The 21,725-nt window shown below is 40.6% G+C and overlaps 2 protein-coding genes across 11 annotated transcripts in view; one reads left to right on the top strand and one right to left on the bottom strand.

The window, feature by feature from the left end:
* Positions 1-1,826: 1,826 nt before the first annotated feature.
* On the bottom strand, positions 1,827-14,053 carry tubgcp3 (tubulin gamma complex component 3). The gene is made up of 22 exons (XM_077552144.1): positions 13,875-14,053; positions 13,134-13,241; positions 12,621-12,688; positions 11,530-11,607; positions 11,245-11,453; positions 10,598-10,776; positions 8,505-8,617; positions 8,031-8,156; positions 7,865-7,933; positions 7,649-7,781; positions 7,400-7,566; positions 7,212-7,322; positions 7,000-7,108; positions 5,346-5,535; positions 5,028-5,232; positions 4,812-4,947; positions 3,804-3,892; positions 3,512-3,643; positions 3,292-3,432; positions 3,116-3,232; positions 2,955-3,049; positions 1,827-2,884 (listed from the first exon to the last, which is right to left on the bottom strand). The coding sequence occupies exons 1-22, from the start codon at positions 13,948-13,950 to the stop codon at positions 2,818-2,820; spliced, it is 2,718 nt and encodes a 905-aa protein (XP_077408270.1). The 5' UTR covers positions 13,951-14,053; the 3' UTR covers positions 1,827-2,817.
* A 982-nt stretch (positions 14,054-15,035) lies between these two features.
* atp11a (ATPase phospholipid transporting 11A) overlaps positions 15,036-21,725 on the top strand; it is a 73,306-nt gene continuing 66,616 nt past the window's right edge. For all 10 annotated transcript variants that reach the window (XM_077552084.1, XM_077552077.1, XM_077552109.1 and 7 more), the window contains exon 1: positions 15,036-15,430. In XM_077552084.1, coding sequence (XP_077408210.1) covers positions 15,386-15,430 — 45 coding nt within the window. In that variant the 5' untranslated portion in view covers positions 15,036-15,385. The remainder of the gene's footprint in view (positions 15,431-21,725) is intronic.

Raw genomic sequence — 21,725 nt, 5'->3', positions numbered from 1 at the left:
TTGGTGAACGTCTTTTAACATCTCTGGCGCTCCTCCGTAGGATTTTACTAAACGTTATTTAACGTTTTTGGCAGTCAAAGAGTTAAATTAAAATTACATGATTGTAGCCAATTTCCTTGAATGAGGCTACAAATTGATGAGACGGATAACACGAACTTCCAAAGAAATTAAAGGTGAACTGCTAGGTTAAGGTCACATCAGTGTCACATTGTATCAGCTGTAGTTGTTTGAGCCCAAGTGGACTTCATGTGAGACGACCAAACCCTGAAAATAAATCATCGACAGGATTTTTGTCCACGCCTGTTTTATGAATTTGTTTCAATTTTAAATAATTCTGGTCAGTCACAATTCAAAAGCAATGTGCGATTTTCTTAATTTTTTTTTACTTTGGTTCGATTCAAACTATTTATGTGACAACTGTGGGTCTGTTTGTTTTTTCTATACATGGGTAGGAGGTGTGCATTGCTTGTTTAGCAGTGACACTTCACCAGCTAGCCTAATAGCCACAACTGCCCAAAAAGGTCCAATACAGCTTTTTGAAGGTAGGCAAGTACATTGCCGAAAGGATGAAGCCAGACACATACGGTTGTTTGTTCATTCAAAATGGAATGGAATGAAGGCAAATATGAATTGAATCCATGACCACGTTACTCCATACTGGCATGATGACGTCACACTTTTCACAAGTAGGGAGCTGATTATCACTTCTGCCTCATGAATCCTTGGGTTCAATCTACACATCTAATTACCCTCATTGAAAAGCCCACAAATGCAAATGTCCAATTAACAGTGCGCGCATCTGTCCCTGAGATCCTCTATAAAGCCAAACCTGCGGGCAAAAAAACACGTGCGTGTGTGTGTGTGCCACGTTTTTTTTTTTTAAATAAAAACCTAGCCCATAACACACAAACGGGTGTATACATTTTGTAATCCACTGTACGAAACAGTTGCTTAAGTCTGCTGTGCGACTGAGAGTCAGCTCAACCAAAGAGCAATACGCCTGTTTGATCAAATTCTCAGACACAAGTCTGCCAAAGGAAATGCCATTAAATGTCAGCTTTTGACATGACGGCAGTTATTTTAAGGTGCACCTTAAAATGTTAGTCAAAGCTCATAGTGAATATCTGAAGGCTTCTCTGCCTGCCAAAAACATCAACTTAAACACCCAACCAAGGAAATATCAGAAAAAGGCTGTTAGAATTATTTTTAAAATTGCACTTAATAAATTATTGCCACACAAGATGCTTGTTCTTCCAGGTCCCTCGCAGAATGGCAGAATTAGGCTAACAGGTCATTATTGTTTTTGTGTTCTCGCGTGCGCGTGTGAGGGATCAAGTCGATTCAGAGAAACAGCTTCCCCTGGTGGCGTTTTATGTGAGCGGCAATGATGGGCAGCTAACTGTTGCTCAATGAGCATTACATTAGCACATTGATGTTAAATTGTGTACCAAGGTGGCAGTACATATGAATAGTCTGAAGAATCCTTAAAAAAAACCCCAAAAAACAAAAAAAAAACATGACTTTAATGAACGCGCATTGCGTTGCTTTAGTTCTATTAAGTTGCCACATTATAGGATGTGCAATGTAAAGGACAGGAACAAAGCAGTTTCAGTGCCACGTCACCTATTTACACGCGCAGTACAAATCAGTTTTAATATGACAAATGCCAGGGAAAAAACTATTTCACTCATTAAAATAAAAAATAAGATAATTAACCCAGCAGAACTTTATGGCTGATATTTTTTTGATCTGAGGTCAAGTTAATTATTAGCTGACTTTCACTTAATATTAAGAACACACGTTAGTCTTTTTAGTCATTGTCAATCAAGTTAATTTTTAAAATATTCACACAAGGGCAAACATGAGCTTGTCAATATACTTTGTACATACAAAATGTAACTAGAAGATCACCTCTTCACCTTCAATCTGAGCACATTTACAGTTTCAGATTGATTGAATTGGTGTTTGGAGTCTGTTGTGATCAATCAGTGCTTGAACTGGATGCTCCCAGGTCATTCAGATCATTACGTGATCTATTTAAATACTAAGACATTTTGTTTTGTTTGGAACCTTCAGCAACTTGTCTCTTTCTCAGTCTTGTGCATATCCTGAATGTCTTTTGTTGCATAATGAGATATTTTTCTCTCTGCCACTTTCATGTATTTTAGAATCTCAATATTCTTTAATCTTGTTTTGCAGAGATAAACATCTACTCCACTCATGTGACAACCTGTCCCTGAAGTGTTTGGGTCACAATGGAGTTAACATACATACACCCAAGCCTTTTTTCCTTATAAGTTACAAGCCACTAACGATGAGCCATGTTTTCATGGAGCAATTTCATCCGATTAGAATGAATCCGAACGGCCATACGGAATGAAAATGCTTCATATGTGTCTTAGTGTGACTCCAGTCTGATTGTGACAAATGTAACAGTCTGTCCTGATTACTCAAGTGTTGCCGAATAAGATGACCCTCACGCTGCTACTCGTCACCACAGCGACAACCCGCTTTGTAGAACGTGATAACTGTAATGAAATGGGCTGAATTTGTCTTGATAACAACAGTAAGGAATAAATGTCATATACATTCATGCATATAGCCAATACACGTGTGTTGGGGCATATGAAGTTCTGTCAACAGTAAGGCCGTTTGATCGTTTCCGAGAGCTGATTCCACTGAATTGTCATCATTTGGCTCCCACTAATGTTAGATTGTTGAGCGCAAAAGAACTCCACCAAGGCATGACATTATCTTGGAATGACGTGCTGGTGGTCTGGTCTGTGACGTCCGACAAAATGTTCCAGTGAGTCGAGGTCAGATATTGGACATCCGTCGCCCCCGTGTGGCTCCTAGTGATGCTCGCAGCCTTGGTTCTCTGGCCCTGAGTACAAAATGAGGAGCAGCGTGTTGATTCCTCGGTGGGACCAATTGTTCCGTCTCACTCGTCTCACCTGTAATGTTCATTGAAGTCAAGTCTGAAGCTGAGGAAACGAAGACTCTCATCCGAGCTGGTGGTCAGCAGCACCAGGAACTGCTGGACGATACTCTGAGAAGAGCAGCGAGAACGTGACGGAGGGGACGGACAAGCGGGTGGGGGCAATATGTGGGTTACCTGGTAGAAGTGTGTGAGGATGCGGAGTTGGGAGCACATCTTTGGTATGGTTTCCTGAAACTCCCGAATCCTCCTCTTCTCCTCGGCTTCCTGTTCAGCCGTCACCCCCCACTGACCCTGAAACACAAACTTGGTTTCAGTTATTTTTGTTGCTTTCTCTCCCTTGGCTGTCTCACCTCCTCCTCGTTCTGCTGCTTCTTCTCCTCAAACTGCAACTGGAGGGCCAGTTCCTCCAGCGCAGAGCGGTATAAGGCGTCCTGAGCATTCTGGAACTCGATAATTTGGTCAAAGATGGCCCTCAGTTGGTTCAAAAGAGACTTCAAAAAGGTGGGGGGATTACAGTCAGTAATTCTTTTAGCAACGACATACTTTCCACATACAGTACTATTATGTTACCCTGCTGTTATTGTCCAGCAAGCATCTGGAGATGATGGTGTCGAGGAATACTTCATGGGCAGCAATGATGTGATCGAGGTCCTGTGCTTGCTGTACTTTATTCCATAGCTCATCCCAGGAACACTCCAACACCTACCAAAGACATGAAAGAAGATTGAAATGGAAAGCCTCTGCCCTATTAATAACGCTCACACCTCAGGACAGTCCACAGGGGTCCGTAGTCGGTGGACTAATCTTGACTTAAAAGGCCCAATTAACAACATGACTGCAATAGCTTCGCTAATGGCCTGACCTCGAAGGTGATGTAGTACTGCATTTGATGGATGAAGTGGACCATCTCGGACGCCAGGATGTGGCACTGATGCAGCACGCCGGACAGCTCTGTAAGCGAAGCGAGCACTTTGTAAAGGATGTTAAAGTAAGATGCTTTTCAAACTAGGCCCCGACCGATATGCTTTTTTTGAGGCCGATACCGATACCAATTTTTGGCAGGAAAAAAAATACAGATTACCGATTATTTAAAAATATATATTTAATGCATAAAATTATTATTTAAATACAACTCGAAAGGACAAGAATAAAACAATAAGAAAGTGAAACAAGAATAGAATAAACTAAAATAATAGCAACTTAAAAAACAGTAAGAACAAATAATGACTGTTCCTGTGTGTTTAGGCCTCTTGGTAGCAGTGTGGTGCCATGCATCCATGCTGTACACATTTACAGTGAGTACAGACTGAATTCTATTAAAATAACTCGTTTTTCACACATTGGGAAGAATTTGTGCCTTTGCGTAGTGTTATCTTACCTGTAGGTATGTGTTTCCACAAAATGTGTGAAGGAAAAACACAACCAAAGTGGATGCTAACTACCTGTTAGCATTTGAATGGGAGCTTTCTTCGCCTTTAGCATTAGCGCTAGGCTAGCAATGTTTTAAAAACGAAGCATGTTTTGTATTTAGATATTCAGTGAATGTTATTCTTATTGTCGTGTGTTTAATTTTACAGTTAACTCCAACTGGGATGTCATTAAACAGCTTAAAGGACGCTTAGCGACAGCAGAATAACCACAATAACATACGCTACACACTTACTAGTTGCTAATGCTACGCAAGCAAAATGGTGCATTCAGGGTACTTTCACAGCGTCGGAAACTTCAGTTTTCTTCGCTAATGTTTTAAGGGGTAAATAATCGTCCTATTGTTTTGGCCGATGTTTGAAGGCCAATAATTGGCCATTTATAATCTGTGGCCGATTAATCGGTCGGGCCCTTTTCCAAATGTTTTGTTGTGTTTACAAACCTGGCATTGTTTTGAGCAGCTTGGCGTTACACATCTGTCCTTTCCAGATGTCAGTTAGTATGTACTCCATTCTTTTGGCCCTCCACAAGAAGTTAAAAACACGTAGGTAGTGGCCCATACATTCCCTGGTAAACACCTGTTATACACACGTTTATGAACACACAAGCAAGACACGCAAACATGTGTCAACAGCTGTGTGTGTCTGTGTTTTTTTACCGTAGCAATCGGTCCATCAACGTGGTAGTCGAGGCTGAATACATCCCAGCCAGTATCACCAGGAGACACTTCGAGCAGTCGCACGTCCAGCCGCTTGAGGATCTCCACGTTGTCATACTGGGCGTTGGTTGCTCTCACGGCAGTCTCCAAGATACCCGTTAAATTATGTTGGTATAAAGTGGTGGCCGGTCTCGCCAGTTCTGGTCTACCAAAAATGGTTGGAAGAATGCAAGAACTTGGAAAAACTGCAGCTGTCCAACTGAATCCCACTAAATGTCTCCATGAGTATTAGAAGAACAAGTATTAGAAGCTGGTTACTTGAGCAGATCCATGAGGTGTCTGATGAAGTCCCCCTGGCCCAACAGCAGGTATCTCCTCATGGCCTGCAGGTGCTCCAGCAGCAGGTAGTTCCGGTTGAGGACGTCCAGCAGGTATTTACTGGTGTCAAAGTAGGCGGCGTCAATTTTCTCCTGAAATGCCCCCTCCAGGTCTGACAGCAGTTCTGCTGCTACAAGAGAGAAGGCAGGCTTGTTTGAAATGCTTAAAATACAAACATAGCCTTTCAAATGCACACATTCACCCACGCCACTAATTAGATCAACCTGCAGTACATACTGTACAAGAGCTTCGTCACAATCAAAGATAATATTGCTCAGTATTGATTGAGGTATTAATCTCACCACTAATCAAATGATACATTGCAACTGCGGCAACTGAAATATAACCATGGCAATGTCATTTCAATTATTGAAAGTGTGAAAGATTCCCATTGGAACTGAACGCCCTTGATCGCCAATAATCACGACGAGTCCCTTTTATCAAGGCACACAATACCAAATGTGGCTAGCACCTTATTTGGTTGACACGCTTCTTCTGCCCTTTGCCTATATGTAACGTTCTTTCTTGTTTTATGTCAGGGATGGGCAACTGGCAGCACATGGGCCATACGTGGCTCCTGACCACACTATGAGTGGACCCCTTGATTAAGAGATAAATAGATAGATAAACCAAAAAAATAAGGGGGGGTTTAAAAAAATCTTCGCAAAACACTCATAAACATTCAATTGAGGGTTTTCACAAAAATGGTGGGAAATGTGGAGGAAAAAAACATAATACGGGGGGAAAAAATCATATATGCAAATTTGCAGGTGCCAAACTGCGAATATGCATCATTTTAAACTGGCAGACATGGATTAGTCGTGCTTACTTATATTGCCCTACACTACACCATGAGCAGGCCTAATACTTTTGTGTGGATTTGTTTTTTGAAATGATATGCAAGACAAGCATAGTACTTCAATAATATTAACATTTTGAGTGAGTTGATTTTTGTACTTAATCTTGGTGTGCTGTTCAGAAAATTACAGATGGTGGTTATTTTGTTGTTTACTTCCAAACCTTTGTTGTTGGGTTAGGATAGTGGATCTTTTATACATGCATTGAAACATGTATTATTATCAAAAATTAAAAATATCAAGAACATGAGGTTCAGCATTATTTATTGTTTGAATAATCAATTTAATAAGATGCACCTGGGCAACAAAACACCCTGCTCAATCATATTAAACAACAATTCTATTTCTGAAATATAATTATTTGAAACACCTGTATGATGCAGTTCACAGTTAAATACAACCACAATAATAAATATATTGTGTCACGAATACCCCGCTTGCATAATTAAATAAAAACTAACAAAATAATAATAATAAGAGCTGTACTTTGTCATCTTAATAAATGTGCTAGGTTGGCTTCTTTTGTTAGCAGTTTGGTGTTGAGATGTCTGATGAGGGACAAGCTATGTCCTTCAACACAGACAGTAAAAGCGGCAAATGCCAATGATGGTGTCATTAGCAGTAAGTGTGCGTCATTGATAGAGAAGGCAAGGACAGTGAGCGGGAAGAGCATTGATCACTTACACCCACCTGTATGTATCAATAGAAAAATATCAATGTCTCCAAACAACTCTTACCGTCTTTGGGTGTATCTGTGGAATTGGACGCTGGTGTGATTTTGCCTGGCGGCGTTCGGTCATGACAAACCTGGTGCAGGAAGTTGATGGATTTACCAATTAGGAGAACCTGCAGGGACAGTCAATGAGAAGCGACTGGTGACAACATAACTGCCCGAGGATGAAAGTTCCTCTCGGTGTAAGACGGGCATTTGAAACACACCCGAGCATACCTTGCAAGCCTGGTCCATGGCGATGAATGAAGGGATCATTGATTTCCTGAGAGAGTACTTGTCGTGCCACAGGCGATCAGTTTTCACGTTTGGATCTGACGCCACAAAGAACTACAAACATGTACAGACATAATCATTGTTAATTATTGCACAATTTAATCTACTTTCCCAGTTGTTTGTGGATGCACCTCATGGTAAGTGTCTTCAAGCTCTCCATCATAGATCCACCGATACAAGAAGTTAAGGATGGGGTGTGACACCAGGCTGAGGATGTGTTGCACCAGTGCCCTCATCTGTGGGTCTCCCGTTTTCCCATAGGCGTGAACAGCTGAGGCCAGCTCGCCACCTTTCCGGCCTGTCAGAGACACAATGAAACTTTACATACCAAAAGCCCCAAATAGGACTGATTCACAGCGCAATCCACACGCCAAAGTTACCTTGACAGAAGTCGACGAGGGCGGCAAGTGTTTTGAGACGGACTTTGGGGTCATACATCCACACCAGGAGCCTTCTGAGGGTCAGATTGCTCTCTGTGCACAGGTTGACCCCTTGGTCATCTTCTACCTGCATCTACAATGTGCACGCATGTCAGCAAACAGAATAATGTGAGCTAACAGTGTTAGCAAAACAAGCGTAAGAATCGGCTTTCATACCTGAGAGTGAAGGACAGACAGGAGTCTGTAGTATTCCTTCAGTTCTTGGTGGAGCGATGCACAAAAGCTCTGGGCCGGGGGAGGAAAGATGTAACACAAATTGCATTGGTGTGTGGATTCAATCGAGGTCAACCGCAAATCCGCTATTAGCATCACAAAACCACACCTGGCCAACTAGTCCGAAGGCCCGGTCGAGGCTTCTGGCGTCTGTGTACTTGCGGACTTTATTGTGGAGCCAGCCTAGCTCCGCCAGTCTACTGCTGGTGTCCCTCAGGGATTTGCTCACCATCACCTGGTGAGGTGCAAGGGTATGACATGAGAAAACAGTACTACAAAATGGCCAGGTCATATCTTACATTTTTACATGAACAGTAAGAGCATATATGAGAAATTGACGGGCCAAGGACAATGTGGCTTTTTGCCAAAGGGCTCCCTATTGATTTGTTGAAGCGTTACGATCAATTCATATTGTCTGGATATGAAATCATCTGCTGTGCTGTGTGGCTATCAAGTGTTGCAGACTATCAACATTCATTCCAAAAGCTGCTCAGTCAAAAACTTGAGCTGGGTCGGCCTCAGATATGCACTAAACTGGGTCTTCACGGTATAGTGTTCATCCTCTTGGAACGGCATAAGGTACCTTGCCGTCTATTCTGTAACAATTATCTTGGGTGCTCATCTTGATGAACTTGCCATCGATCCCCTGGAATACGTACAGGATGTCCCGCACCAGCGCCGCCTCGCTCACCTCACCTATAGAAGCCAAAGGATAGAGAAATAAAAGCAGAAGATTTACGTGTGGGTTGCAGTTCACCTTGAGAGGCAGAAGCCAGCGGGTCCCTTTTAAAAAGTCAACCCCAAAATTTTCATTATATAATATGCAGTCCCACAAGCCTAAAAATCACATTCTGATTAAGATTGGGTTTGTAGAATGTGAATTAGCAGCAAAATTCACTTGTTTTCATCCATCTCAGGGGCGGCCATTTTGCCACTTTCTGTCAACTGAAAATGACATCAGAGTTGCTCAGGGCTCAGGTAATGAGCAATCATGGCTCACCTGTTTTTTGAGTTCACTCATGTGACACTTGCAAGCTGAGCTGTGATTGGTCGTTTTCTGAGACCTGAGCAACTGTGACGTCATTTTCAGTCCACAGCAGGACGCAACATAGACCCCCCCCCCCCCCCTCCCAAGAGAGATGGATAAAAATGGGTAGATTCATATTCCACAAACACAATATTAATCTGAATGCTGTGTTTAGACTAGTAGGGAGACATAGAGCATATTATTGTATAGAACATTTTGGGTTAAACTTCCCTTTCAATGAAACTGTCTGCACAAAATAGTCCCACATTATCCAGTGAAATTAATCAAACTGCCTGACAGGATTGGACGGTATTACGGTGATGCGGCATCCCGGGGTGTCTAAAAATAGCAACAGTGTCACTTCCAACACCGTCATTAAAAAAAAAAAGAAAAAAGAAATTTGCAGTTGTGTTTTCAATTGGTATTACTATAATTACTATAACATAGTAGTATATTAATAGGCGGGTCCATTAGTCACGTGACAGTCAAATGACCACCCATTAGACAGAATGAGACAAGATGGCCAACTCTAGACTCAAGCACATTGGTTCCTCCCAAAAAATGACTGCTGCAAACAGATGAGTTTGTCGCCAAGTCCAAAAATTGGTATTACCACCTACTATTATACTGTAGTTCAATCTATATTCATATGACCTCCAGAAGCACGCCACAGAGCGCTATTTATACGAAAAATCAGGAAGTACCTCGGTTTCGTCCATGGACATACGTCAACCCAAGATGGATGGTAACACGCAGGTGAGCATTTAGTCTGTGTGTGAGTGCATGTGGCTGTATGCTTGTGTGTCGCGTAGGTGTCTAGTGTGTAACCTCAACACCCACAACGGGAGGAACAAAGAGGGTAAAAAGAGCGCATGTCGTGCGCTCACATCAGCTGCACACTTCAGCCAAAGATAGCATGCGCCAATCAGAGACTTACAGACAAGGCACTCCATCACACAGATTATTACAAATGTAACCGGAACACACAGTAAACGGATCTGTAACCATTGATTACTAGGCAGATTGCCGGTGGTCAGCGCAAGATACAATATAAGTTTATTAGTGACGGTATTTACATGTATGAATCAAAAAATGAGATGAGCAGACAGCAAAATGGTGTCAAAGTTTGAATACCGTCAACTAGGGGTGTGAATTGCCTAGTACCTGGCGATTCGATTCATAGGTCACGATTCGATTCGATTAATCCCGATACTAATCTATAAATTGATTATTGAGATTTTTTTTTTTAACTCAAATTTAGAAAATACTAATCAGTAAACTTGTACATGAAGACTATAAGATTTGTATGACAATGTATTTATTTATCTGAAAATTTAGGCTTACAACTGAGCCACTTCATTTACCAAACAGGTTGCAGTCTGTCTTATGTCTGAACAGCACTGAAATAAAATATTAGGCTTAATGTTCCATTAATATAACATTCTTCCATGCTTAATATGTGAATCCTAACCCCAAGTAAGACGTTTTGTTGAATAATCCCATGAAAAATGTATGTTTAAAAATAGATTTGGTCGCAAATTGAATCGATTTGAGAATTGCGCGCTGTAATATTGCAATATATTGCCAAATCGATTTTTTCTAACACCCCTACCGTCAACCCAACTCTACTGCCTCATATGGGAACCCACCGGCTGCATCGCCATCCAGCCTAAGGCGGACTGCTCTGGTGGTGGGAGGCGAAGGTCCAAGAGGTGGCCGGATGGTGGCGGTGCCCACAGCTGAGGAGGGGGAGGAGCTTGCAGGAAGAGCCCAGGCAAGTCGAGACACCAGAGGCGGAGCAACACCTGACGCAGACTGAGGAGGTTGTCTAAAACACCCAGATATCGCCATTAGTTTTTTTTTTTTTTTTTGAAAGACTTAATTGCAGTTTTGGTGACCACAGGCAAAGTTTACCAAAAGCAACCTGTAACTGCTGCTTTATTCTTTTGGATAACTACCGATTGTAATGGTCTTCTGATCCTGCATAAGATAGACATGTAGTATGTAGTTTTTACTCGTCAGTTTTCACAAGTAACTATGTAATAAACAAGAGCTTCTTATCTTTTTCTGGTCTTTACATTTGATTCATGATTTTTAACATCAAAGTGGGGAAAGTTCCGTAACTGTGCAAAAATACAAATTTGGGAAGGTGGCAAATACTTTTTTCCACGGCATTCCACAGAGTTCACCAGCGGATAAACAATCTGAGCTGAATATATGATGACATAGGGGCTTAAATGTGTGTCCATGAAAAAAATCAGTCATTTGTCTGATTGATTTGTCTGCACAGCCTCACCCTGCCAAAAGTGACTGCGGTGTTGGTGTGGGTCCGTTAAGTGTGTATACTCCTAGACTTGAGATCCCACTGGTGCCCATGCTGGCTATCAAGCCGCTGCTCCTCTCCCCATAGCCCAGGGCCAGACTCTGGGGCCGCGCACAGTAGAAAGGAGTGGAGTGTGCATCTCTAGGTAGGGCCTGGGCAAACAGAGCCCCGTAGTTTCCAACCTGGAAAGCAGACTTGTTATACTTGCACTATAGCACTTCATCAAGCAAAGAAGAGCCAGAAAAGAACTAGTCACACCCTGCTGGAGGGCTTGCGAGGATCTTCCGAGAGGCTGAGAAGCAAGTAGAGGACAGACCAGCGATGCTTCAGAACACCCTGTCAAACATAAAAGACAGTCAAAACCGTGAATAAAAAATGAAAAGTTATATATTATGTCATAACAGACTTCAGTCGGCTGAACTAGACAGAAATGGACAACCGCAACAATTGACAGTTGGTAACTAACCCTTGCACAACTACCAACTTAATGCAACAAAAAAAGTGACTCCTTGTGTTCTTATTGTGAAAATGTTTTGAAGTGCCACCTAAATGTCTGTCAAAATGCTGAGTCTGGTTGGAATGGCCATTTCAACCTAGGCCAAAATTCCAAGGGGCTCTCCATGTTGATGTGTCAAAATTACTATGACATTTCAAACGGTGTCACTCGCCCTAAAAACACGACTATAATAATGCAAATGGAACATTATATGTGAGATGAGAAGTGTGGGCAGTAATAGGTCATGCATGTTCTTTAGAAATCCGTGAAAGGGCTGTTTTCCTTTTTCAAGATTTTTTTTTTCAAATATTTAAAATATAAATGGTGTGGCCCCACCTCTCCGAGCTCCTCCACCCCTACACAATTGCCCGGTGATCCATGTACAGCACTTTGTGTGCAACAATGGTTGTTTCTAAAGTGCTTTGTGAAAAAAACAACGCATTGAGTTAAATGTACTGAACACAAAAAAATCTATTTAGAATCGCTACTGCCACCTGTTGACAAAAATTGAAACTGCACACACTCTTTTTCAGATACACAATGCAGACATAACTCACATACCAGACAGAGGGCGGGAAATTCAAACCCGAATCCAGTCTAAAAACTATTGGCCAGTGGCTTGCAGGATTAGCCATTATAAACAGCTAAGGTGTTAATCTACTAATTAGAAGATGTTGCGTTCACGAATAGTCAAATAACAAGCTATTGCAAAGATATTTTTGTCCAAATTGTCACAGAGATTAGCTTTAAGTTAATTTAATAATGTCTGTTCCAATATTTATGCTCACTTGAAAAATGGGTGGGTTGAAACTAAAGGTGCTCGGTTCTGAGTGTGACAGGAAACAGTACCAACCTGTGTCTGCAGTTTTCTATGCAGCTCCGAGAAAAGAGCAGCATCTGCCTCACGCCGCTGCTTCAGCACTGTAGAGCGTAAGAAACAAGTTTATACCTTAAGGGGTAAACATACATACACAGCATGGCTAGAAAGTGGAAACTGCCTTTAACTTTGCTCATCATTTAAAAATCTGCTCAGACTTTGCATGTTGTAATACAACATTACTTTGAAGCCTGCCAGACAATGTGTAGTCAATAAACATGTCAAGCTGTAAATTGAGTGCTATTTTTAAACAAGCACTTTGATTGATTGTTTTTCAACTAATGGTACAACCAAGGTAACTTTAATGGGACGACTGGGAATTGACTTATAGTGTTTCAGCATTTTCTGTAGAGTGCAACGTAAAAAGCTTTATTACACTAGGAAGCATGTCTAAAAAGCACTTGACAGCGGTAGAGACGGCACATTGAAGTTAAAATGAGAAACGTTGCTGTGTTATTAGCAGACGGATTTTGCGAAACCGTGACTTACATTCTTTCTTGATCTTCTCCGTCACTAGGAATTCATCCCGTTCAATAGTGGGAGCGTAGTTACTGCCAATGACTCGCACTGCATACTGGAACTGTTGGGCAACTTCAGCTGGCCAGAAAAAGAAACAGTGATGAGTAAGGCATAGAAAACAGTAGTCACATTGTCTGCTCCCTAATATATTACATACAAATAGTATTGTTATTTTATGTTTATATTTCATTGTGATTTTTAGTTATTGCTGTGCGCATTTGCTCAAATAATGCAAATTTTCCACTTGCGTGCACAAAACAAATGTAGCGGTCTGTGGGTTTCCCAACAAAGAAAAGCCATATACAGAACACCGGTATCTTGACAACTACCCAAATGCGTGGGACACAACACAGACCACTGGCTAATAGCCGCGATTTCCCAGGTTTAAAGTAAGGTTTGTTTGTGCGTACAGTACTTGAAGAATTGAAGGCCTGATTAGGGGCGGGGGGAAAACACTAATATGGAATCACTCGTTTTAATAATAGTGGTTTCTCTGCGCATCCCATCAGTAGGCACACTGTGGACACCCAACGTCTGCAGGGTGAAACGAATAGAATGTTGTCAGAATGTGTGATGTCTGAAAAGAAAGCGACAAATGAATGTGCCAAGTGTTGACAAAGAATACAACCAAATATTTACATTAAGTGAGGGATGATGTGAACAAAATCATACATTTGAATGAGGTTTGGATTCAGAGTTATGCTAATGTACCTTCGCTTTTCCCCGTAATTCTGCAGCAGAGGCTCTGGAGAAGAACGTTGGGTGATTTCTGATCTAGGGTTGCCATTCTATCCGAGAATAACGTTTCGTGCGGTGTATATTGTGAATAAATGTCACAGTGTATACCGCGGACAGGCTTTCAATCACCCATTACTAGCAACGCCATTTTGTTACGGTAAATCAAGTTCGCGTAAAGAAGAAAGAATTCGCCCACATCTGAAGCAAGATCTTCAAAATAATAGATAATAGATATGTACGCTCTTCAAATAACGTCATTTATCAATTCAATAATGACAACTATAAAACACTTTAAATAGCTAAAAATCTTAACATTAATAACATTCACTTGCAAGTTCAAGAATAAGGGTCAGGTTAACAGAGAATTGGTTAATGATTTATATTGAAATGCTTAACCGGATATTGATGTACTTGTCATAGTTACTTAATGTCGGTGTTGTTCAACATAACGCGCCGAAAAGCGTCTCCAGGAAACGCATGATGGACAAACGTGCGAAAACATATCCGTCTCGAAACATTCTACTAACGTTACACTGCGAACTATTGTTCCTAGTCATGTAGTAACTTCCTGATCAAAATTATTATTAAATTATTTATTAAAATAATTTACGTTATAATTTATAGTTCAATATAGTGTCTCATTTAACCCCAGGCAGTAATATAAGGTCACCTTCTTAAAACAATGATCTAAGCCATATTTTGAAAAAATATATTTTTTATATCCCCAGGATGCTGGTCACATCTGCTTATCTCGGTTACACCCTTAGTTAAAATGATCATTCAATTCTACCCCGGAAATGAAATAAAATTATTTAATACATATACAGTATTTGGGTGGGCTGGAAAATTATTTTCAGATAATTTGTCCGGTCAGTGGATGGATGGAGAGAGAGAGCGAGAGAGAGAGTGAGAGAGAGAGAGAAGGAGAGAGAAAGGGGGGGGGGGGGATTACACCCGCTGAGAAACACAATTGAAAAGTCACTAAGTGAGGAAAAAAAGTTACTTCTGAGCTTCTTTGCTTCCTCCATCCCTGTGTTCTTTCTTTTTCTTTTCTTTTCTTTTTTTTTAATACTTCATAGCAGTTGACGGTAGCGAAACTCCGCACTAACAGCACGCGAGAGCGCATGCGCCAACAACACCTGGTTGCGCGTGACGCCCACGAGAGAAAAGCTCTTTTGTCAGGCGCGCGAGGAAAGGAGATTAGAAAAGTACAGCGCACGCCCGCAAGCGGCGGCGAGGCGGATGTCACAGTGTCGTTTGGCACCGTCCAGCCAGGGAAATACACAGTTTAACTTTTAGCCGCCTTTTTGTCGCCCTTCCAGGTGAGTGCGCGCTGTTTTTGTTTTTTAAGTCCAAAACTAAGAGAAGGGAGAAAAGTAATGGACCCGGGAGGAGAATTAAGAACAAGGTAGCGCCATTCGTGCGGAGAACGAGACGGGAAGAAGAAGAGAAGTGTAATTTGCCGGGCGAGACAGAAGGACAGGATGGGGCTGGACCTCAGCACACTCCGGACCCTCATCAGCAGATATGTAAGTTCCGTATAACCTATGCCATCAGTGTATTACCCGTTTTTTACACACACAAACACAAGCACACTTGACTATACCACACAGCAGCATTGATGCTTTCTACCACTCATTCGGATTAAGTTTCACTCGCGATATGAAGACACAAGAATATTATAGGAAACTGTTCTGGACGTAAACCTTGTCATCGTCGATTGAAGCCGGGGCTGGACTGGCCATCTGGCGTTCAGGGCAGATGCCCGGTAGGCCAGCCTCTTTTGGGGACGATGCAATCATTTTAAATGAATTTTTGTACATTTTACCACAAGAGACTGTCCCACAATTTAGAAGGACCAGTCCATTAATCCATTTCGAATATAGCTAGCAATTTATAGATTTTTGTGCCAGTCCAGCCCTGATTGAAGCTGAACTTCTTTTCTACAGCATTTTGTATTGCTGTCATTATAGGTTTTGTACAATTACAGTATAGGAGAAGTTCCATTCATAATTGAAAATGTATTGTATTTAAGTAGAGGTTCAACAAACAGTGTCTTCATAACCAAGCAGCCAGTTTGGCTGGATTTACTCTGCATATCAAGTGCCCAATTCCGATTTAATACCTATATCCTTCTTTTTCTTTTTCTTTTTTAAACTGTCAATGCTTGCAATGTCAACACACAGCAGATGTTTTTGATTATAATACCAACATTTGTGTGAACTAATCTTTCGGAAGTTAGCAAAGTTTAGCAGATGCACCCTTTGTTGAAAATGCTGTATATTGAGACGAGTTGGAACTTGCACAGAGAAACAGGCATTCAGCCACAAAGTGCAGGTTATCATGCTCTTTCAAGATGTCCTCCAGCCATTAAGTCCCATAACTGAGTTTCATAGAACGCAAATACACTTTTTAAAAATGTGCTGTTAATTTTTGGGATATAAACTACTTATTTCTTGCAGAAGTGAGTCTATGCAATGCAGTCTAATATATTATGCGACATCTCCCATTTGAGAAGGACTACAAATGGAACAGTCACATGAATTATGTAATTCACTTGTTTTCCCCCTGCTCGTCAAATCGATGGGCTGCAATGGAGCCACCATCCTGTATGTCTCTTGCATTAGGCTCCACACTAATGTGTTGCACCCGCGAGCGAGCGAGAGTCATAGAGCTCCTTGCTCAGCTGAGGCTCAGCTCCGGCCTCCCAACTGTTGCTAATGGGTAATAAAATGAAATCCCTCCCTGCTGCATGAGAGCTGAAATAGAGCTACATAGTAGAACCCAGGCTGAGACACGACAGTGACTGATTGGTTGTGCGATGCTGATGAGGTCTGCTTGTGTAATTGATCTGGATAACAGCTCAAGATAAATGGCTTGAGGCTAAATTGATTGTGATACCGGTGTAAGCACGGAAAACTTTGAATTTTTTATTAGAGGGATAAGACTCAGCATTTTTATTTTTGTCAATAGGGTGCTTTCATGAAATAGAAGTCAGAACATGGGAGACAGCAAGATAATACTTTATGTACTGCATTTGCCTTCATTAGGTCATCTGGAGAAAAAGTGGGAATTGTTTTTACAATTCACTTACAAATACAGTACACCTTGCTCACTCGCTGCCCATTTACAGCATAACAGTCACTCCAATTGCCACCATCTCCCATTAGAAAGAGCAGAGGATGGTTATGTAAGATTACTTCTCAAGTGTAGTATGCACTGTAATCTCCAATGACAATAAAATGTGACATGAATGAACTCACTTGAGGGCCAGTCGTGCTGCCGTCTCGCTTCCTCCCATTTACTGTATCCCATCTTCCCTGCAATGGTTTTAACAAGACCGTTTGGGAAGACTTTAAATTCACAAACTAGTAGAGTCAACGGTGTTTAGGGCCTGACGATGGTGTTCAACTGTAAATTAATAATCTTAATTTTGTGCAGACTCCACAGGAGTTATACAAATTTGTCTCATTCAATCTCATTTTATTCTCCACACTCTTTTGACGTTTAACAACTCCTGCATAATTCTTCCGATTTAAATGTTCAAATTTCAACTTGCTTCAAAAATTCACCCCTCACGAGGTATATATTAGGGCTGAACAATTAATTGCATTTGCAATTAAATCGCGGTTTGACAACACAATTACGTAATCGTTAGGAGTGTGAATTGCCTTGTACCTGGCGATTCGATTTGTATCACGAGTCATAGGTCACAATTCGATTCGATACCCATTAATTCCGATGCAAATCTATAAATTTTTTAAAAACTTAAATTTTGAAAAAACTTGTACACTGTAAGACTTGTATGGAAATGTATTTATTTATCTGAAAATCCAGGCTTATAACTGAGCCACTGCATTTAACAGGTTGCAGTCTGTTTCATGTTTGAAAAGCACCTAAATAAAATATTAAGGCTTAATGTTCCATTAATATAACATTCTTCCATGCTTAATGTGTAAATCCTAACCCTAAGTAAGACGTTTGGTGAATATTCTCATAAAAAAAATTGATGTTTAAAAATCTATTCGGCCGCATATCGAATCGATTCGAGAATTGCGTGCTGTAATATCGCGATAAATTGCCAAGTCGATTTTTTCGAACACCCCTAGTAATCGTGAAAGGCTGCGATTTAAATGCCCATTGAAACGTATCAGAAGGAGAGAAAGAGGGAGGCAGGAACGTCACCGCTGTAACTAAAGCCTGCCACCATAAGTGCAATTTTGAGGTTAAATAGGTCTGTATGTGGCCATATGTTGTGTCATCCGATTTCATGAATGAAAATTAGGCCGCCTTTTTTAATGTGCATGTACTGTAGCGTTGGTGAACTAATCAGTCCAAGCGGCGAACAAACAACAACTCTTTAATGACAATTTGCAAGTAACTGTCAGCCGTAACAACGCCAGAACACGACAGCTACGAACGCGCTTATCTTACCAAAACAAAAGTCTGTGTTGCATTCACGGATTGTCCAGACCATGGGACAATGGTCGCGCAACCCGCGACCCACCCACAACGATTGCTACAGAATCCTAGTGTTTTTCTTAAATCAAATCGGAAAATGTTACGTCATATAAGCAGGTATGATTTTGCTTTGCCTACACTTTAGCATGTGTCCATGTTTCATGCAACATGAAAAGTTGGATATGTTGAAGTAGTAAATCGTAACTATAACTGTAATTGTAGTAGAAAAAAAACTGTGATATAATGGCTTTATTTGCCTTTGTCTTAAAGGTCCTGTAATCTATAATAGATCTGATATTGTTTATTGTAATTAACTTTTTGTTGGGTAAAAAAATTCATTGAAAAGGACCTTGAAAAAAATAAGCGCATATGATATTGCAATCGCAATTTTCGGGGGGAAAAATCGCAATTCGATTATTTTCCATAATCGTTCAGCCCTAGTATATATCGTCCGATTTCTCATTACTTACGGTATTCACACAATTGATTGTTAAATATCAACATTTCAAAATTCATTTTAAATTGGACAGACATTGAACTTTTTCTAAGTATCACTTTCCACGCCCACTTCCATACATATAACTCATCATTACCAGGAGTCTGATACAGTTGGTAAAGTGCATTATCCAGTAACCAGGAGGAATTTATCTCTGTTTACTTCATAAGCATTCCACATGCATTCAAATCTTAGCATTCGGCTTTCAGGATATCCACACAATTTTTCCAGAAAATGCACTTCGTCTAGTTCTACTTAAGATACTGTACATTGACTCAAAACGTTTCTCAGTACATACATGGATGCAACAAGAGGGTGCTTCAGTGTGTTAAACGTTATGACTGCCCTACCTCTGTGTCGAGGTGTGCATCTGCAGCCAAGCAGCATTCCACCGTGCCTGACTAATCGCGATTCCTGGACAGGAAGATAAATCTACTCCTTCTGCTTGGGGATTAAAGGGTTACTGGTGTTCACTACCTTCACACACTTAATCTGGGGCACGGATCCGAGCCAATCACTGGCCTTCTGCTGCTTGTATTCCACCTGTTGCACCTTGTCGTTGGCATAAAGTTTTCAACATGAAAAGCTGCTACAGTGACAGTGATATCTTTGTGACGTCATGCACGCCGGGGCAGGGAATGGAGTTGTAGCGAGGTGAGGTGGAGGCTGGTGGCTCACATGCACTCCTTGGCGCTGTCTGCTTGTCAATAATTAATGAGCAGACTAGATGATAGTACTTGTGGAGTCTTCCATTATTTTATAGGAGATGTGTGTGTGTGCCGGGGGGGAGTTGCTTGAGTGCTTGAGGCTTCTCTATTGGGTCAGCAGCCACATGATGAGCAGGTGAACGTCCCTACTCAATACAATGCAGCCTTAAAGGAAAAAATGTTTTGTTGTTGTTTTGTTTTAAATTGAGAAGGACTGCTACTTGTTGAAATTGTATAATGAGACAAGGAAGCAGCAACAGGTTGATCTTAATGATTTAACACCCACCAGCAGGGTTAACCTATTTAACAGAAGGATTTACAAGTTCTTACTAAGCTTGTCTTTCATCTGTTTTTCTCTTTGACTGGTTGCTGTCCTCCTTTGATTTAGTTTGATAAAGCAGGTGTGATGCAGTTGCAAACCATATTTAATCCTAATGCATACAGCATTAGTAATGTAAGAAAAGAAGAGCTGAGCATCCACAAAGTTACTTCTGTAGTGACTCCTTTAAGCCCCGAGAGTACAGTTCAGGTCAGTCTGACATAGAATGCAATGTTTTCATTTCCATGGTCACAGGCAAGTGTGTCTAAGTACTAGGGGTGGGAATCTTTGAATGTCTCACGATTCGATTCCCATTTTTGGGTCTGCGATTCGATTCAGAATCAATTTTCGATTAAGAATGATTTTTTATTCTAAATGATTTGATTAACAATGATTTTTGCTTCAATCTATAGATGTGCAAGGAATTGTAATGATCTACTCCAGTCTGACTTGCTAACGCTAATTAGCGTGCTACTCATGGCAATATTATTACTCAAAAGAACGGCTCCACACTGCAAAAAAAAAAACTTTTATTGGAATAATTTGATTGTGACTTTTTCCTTCTACTTTCTAATGTGGCTACAACTTAACAGTGTATTAGACCGCGTGGAACCACACTGCCCCTCAGTGGCCAAATCGGGTACAACATGAACAGCGCTCCCAATAAAGGCACACACAAACAAAGGAAAGACACTATAAAATAATTTAAATAAATCGATTTTGGGACATTTAAAATCGATTCTGAATCGTACTAAATGAGAATCGCGATTCTTATCAGAATCAATTTTTTTTTGGCACACCCCTACTAAATACCGGTATTTAGCACTCAACAACAGGTCCATTACTCACTTAACAAATGCCATAGTGCAACACATCACCCATCCACTTCATCAATACTAGAGTCCACTACCTTCAGGACACAGGTTAAACAATTAAGTTTAGGAGGGCTCGCATTGGGAAGAGCAGCATCTGAACAGCAGGCCTCGTTGACCACCCTGTCTGCTATTGGATCGTCTTTTATGTGCTTTATTGTTTGTTTATTTTTTTGTTGTCTGATGTGTAATGATGTCCCCTCTGTAAGCAGTCAGCGAAGATGACTTTCCCTACGGGGAACAATAAATCTAATCTAATCTAATCAACTGTGCCACTTTTTAATAGGGATGGGCGATTTATAGAAATAATAAAATATCATGATTATTTTGATTATTATTTAATCACAATTAATAAACACCATTATTCATTGATTCCAAGACTTGGTATTTATTCAACAATACCAACTTCAACTATAAATTGGAAGAAAAATACAACAAACACATTACTAACAAAGTCAAATAATAGCAATAAAAAACGAGAAATATAAATAAATACTGTCTGTTCCTGCTGTGTGCATGTGCGTTTGGTTGTGAATATTCATTATTTGAAGGATTGTCACTCCCAGAACTGGTTGCTAATTTTCTATTAACCTGTCAATGGGATTTTACATTGACTCTGAGCATTATCACACAGTTGATATTTATAAATTAAAAAAAAGTAACCCTTATATTTAAATCTACGATGTGTGTAATTATTTTTGTTGTGTGAGACTCAGGGAGGGCAGAATAACATTTGTCACATGCTTACTGCACAAGCAACTAGGGGTGGGAACGATAATTGTTTTTTTAATGCATCGATCCGCGTATTAAAAAGAGTATATACTAATACTAAAAGCCACTGTTGTCTGCTGCATATTGCACTTTCAAGTATTAAAATACAGGTTACGCTAAATCAGATAAGCTTAAATATGTTTTTGTAAATGTATTGTTGTAGGAGAAGCTAAATATTTGTTACAGCAAATGCCAAGT

The sequence above is a fragment of the Vanacampus margaritifer genome, chromosome 1 (genome assembly GCF_051991255.1).
Source record: "Vanacampus margaritifer isolate UIUO_Vmar chromosome 1, RoL_Vmar_1.0, whole genome shotgun sequence".
Taxonomy (NCBI): Eukaryota; Metazoa; Chordata; class Actinopteri; order Syngnathiformes; family Syngnathidae; genus Vanacampus; species Vanacampus margaritifer.
Note: the sequence above shows the minus strand (reverse complement) of the source record. Positions and strands in the feature narration are given on the sequence as shown.

Coding starts and splice junctions, on each gene's coding strand:
- tubgcp3 (XM_077552144.1), bottom strand. CDS start 13,950: ATGGCAACCCTAGATCAGAAATCACCCAACGTTCTTCTCCAGAGCCTC. Junction 3,893..4,811: donor GCTGCTCAAAACAATGCCAG/GTTTGTAAACAC, acceptor CTTCGCTTACAG/AGCTGTCCGGCGTGCTGCAT. Junction 3,050..3,115: donor TCCTCACACACTTCTACCAG/GTAACCCACATA, acceptor TGCTCTTCTCAG/AGTATCGTCCAGCAGTTCCT.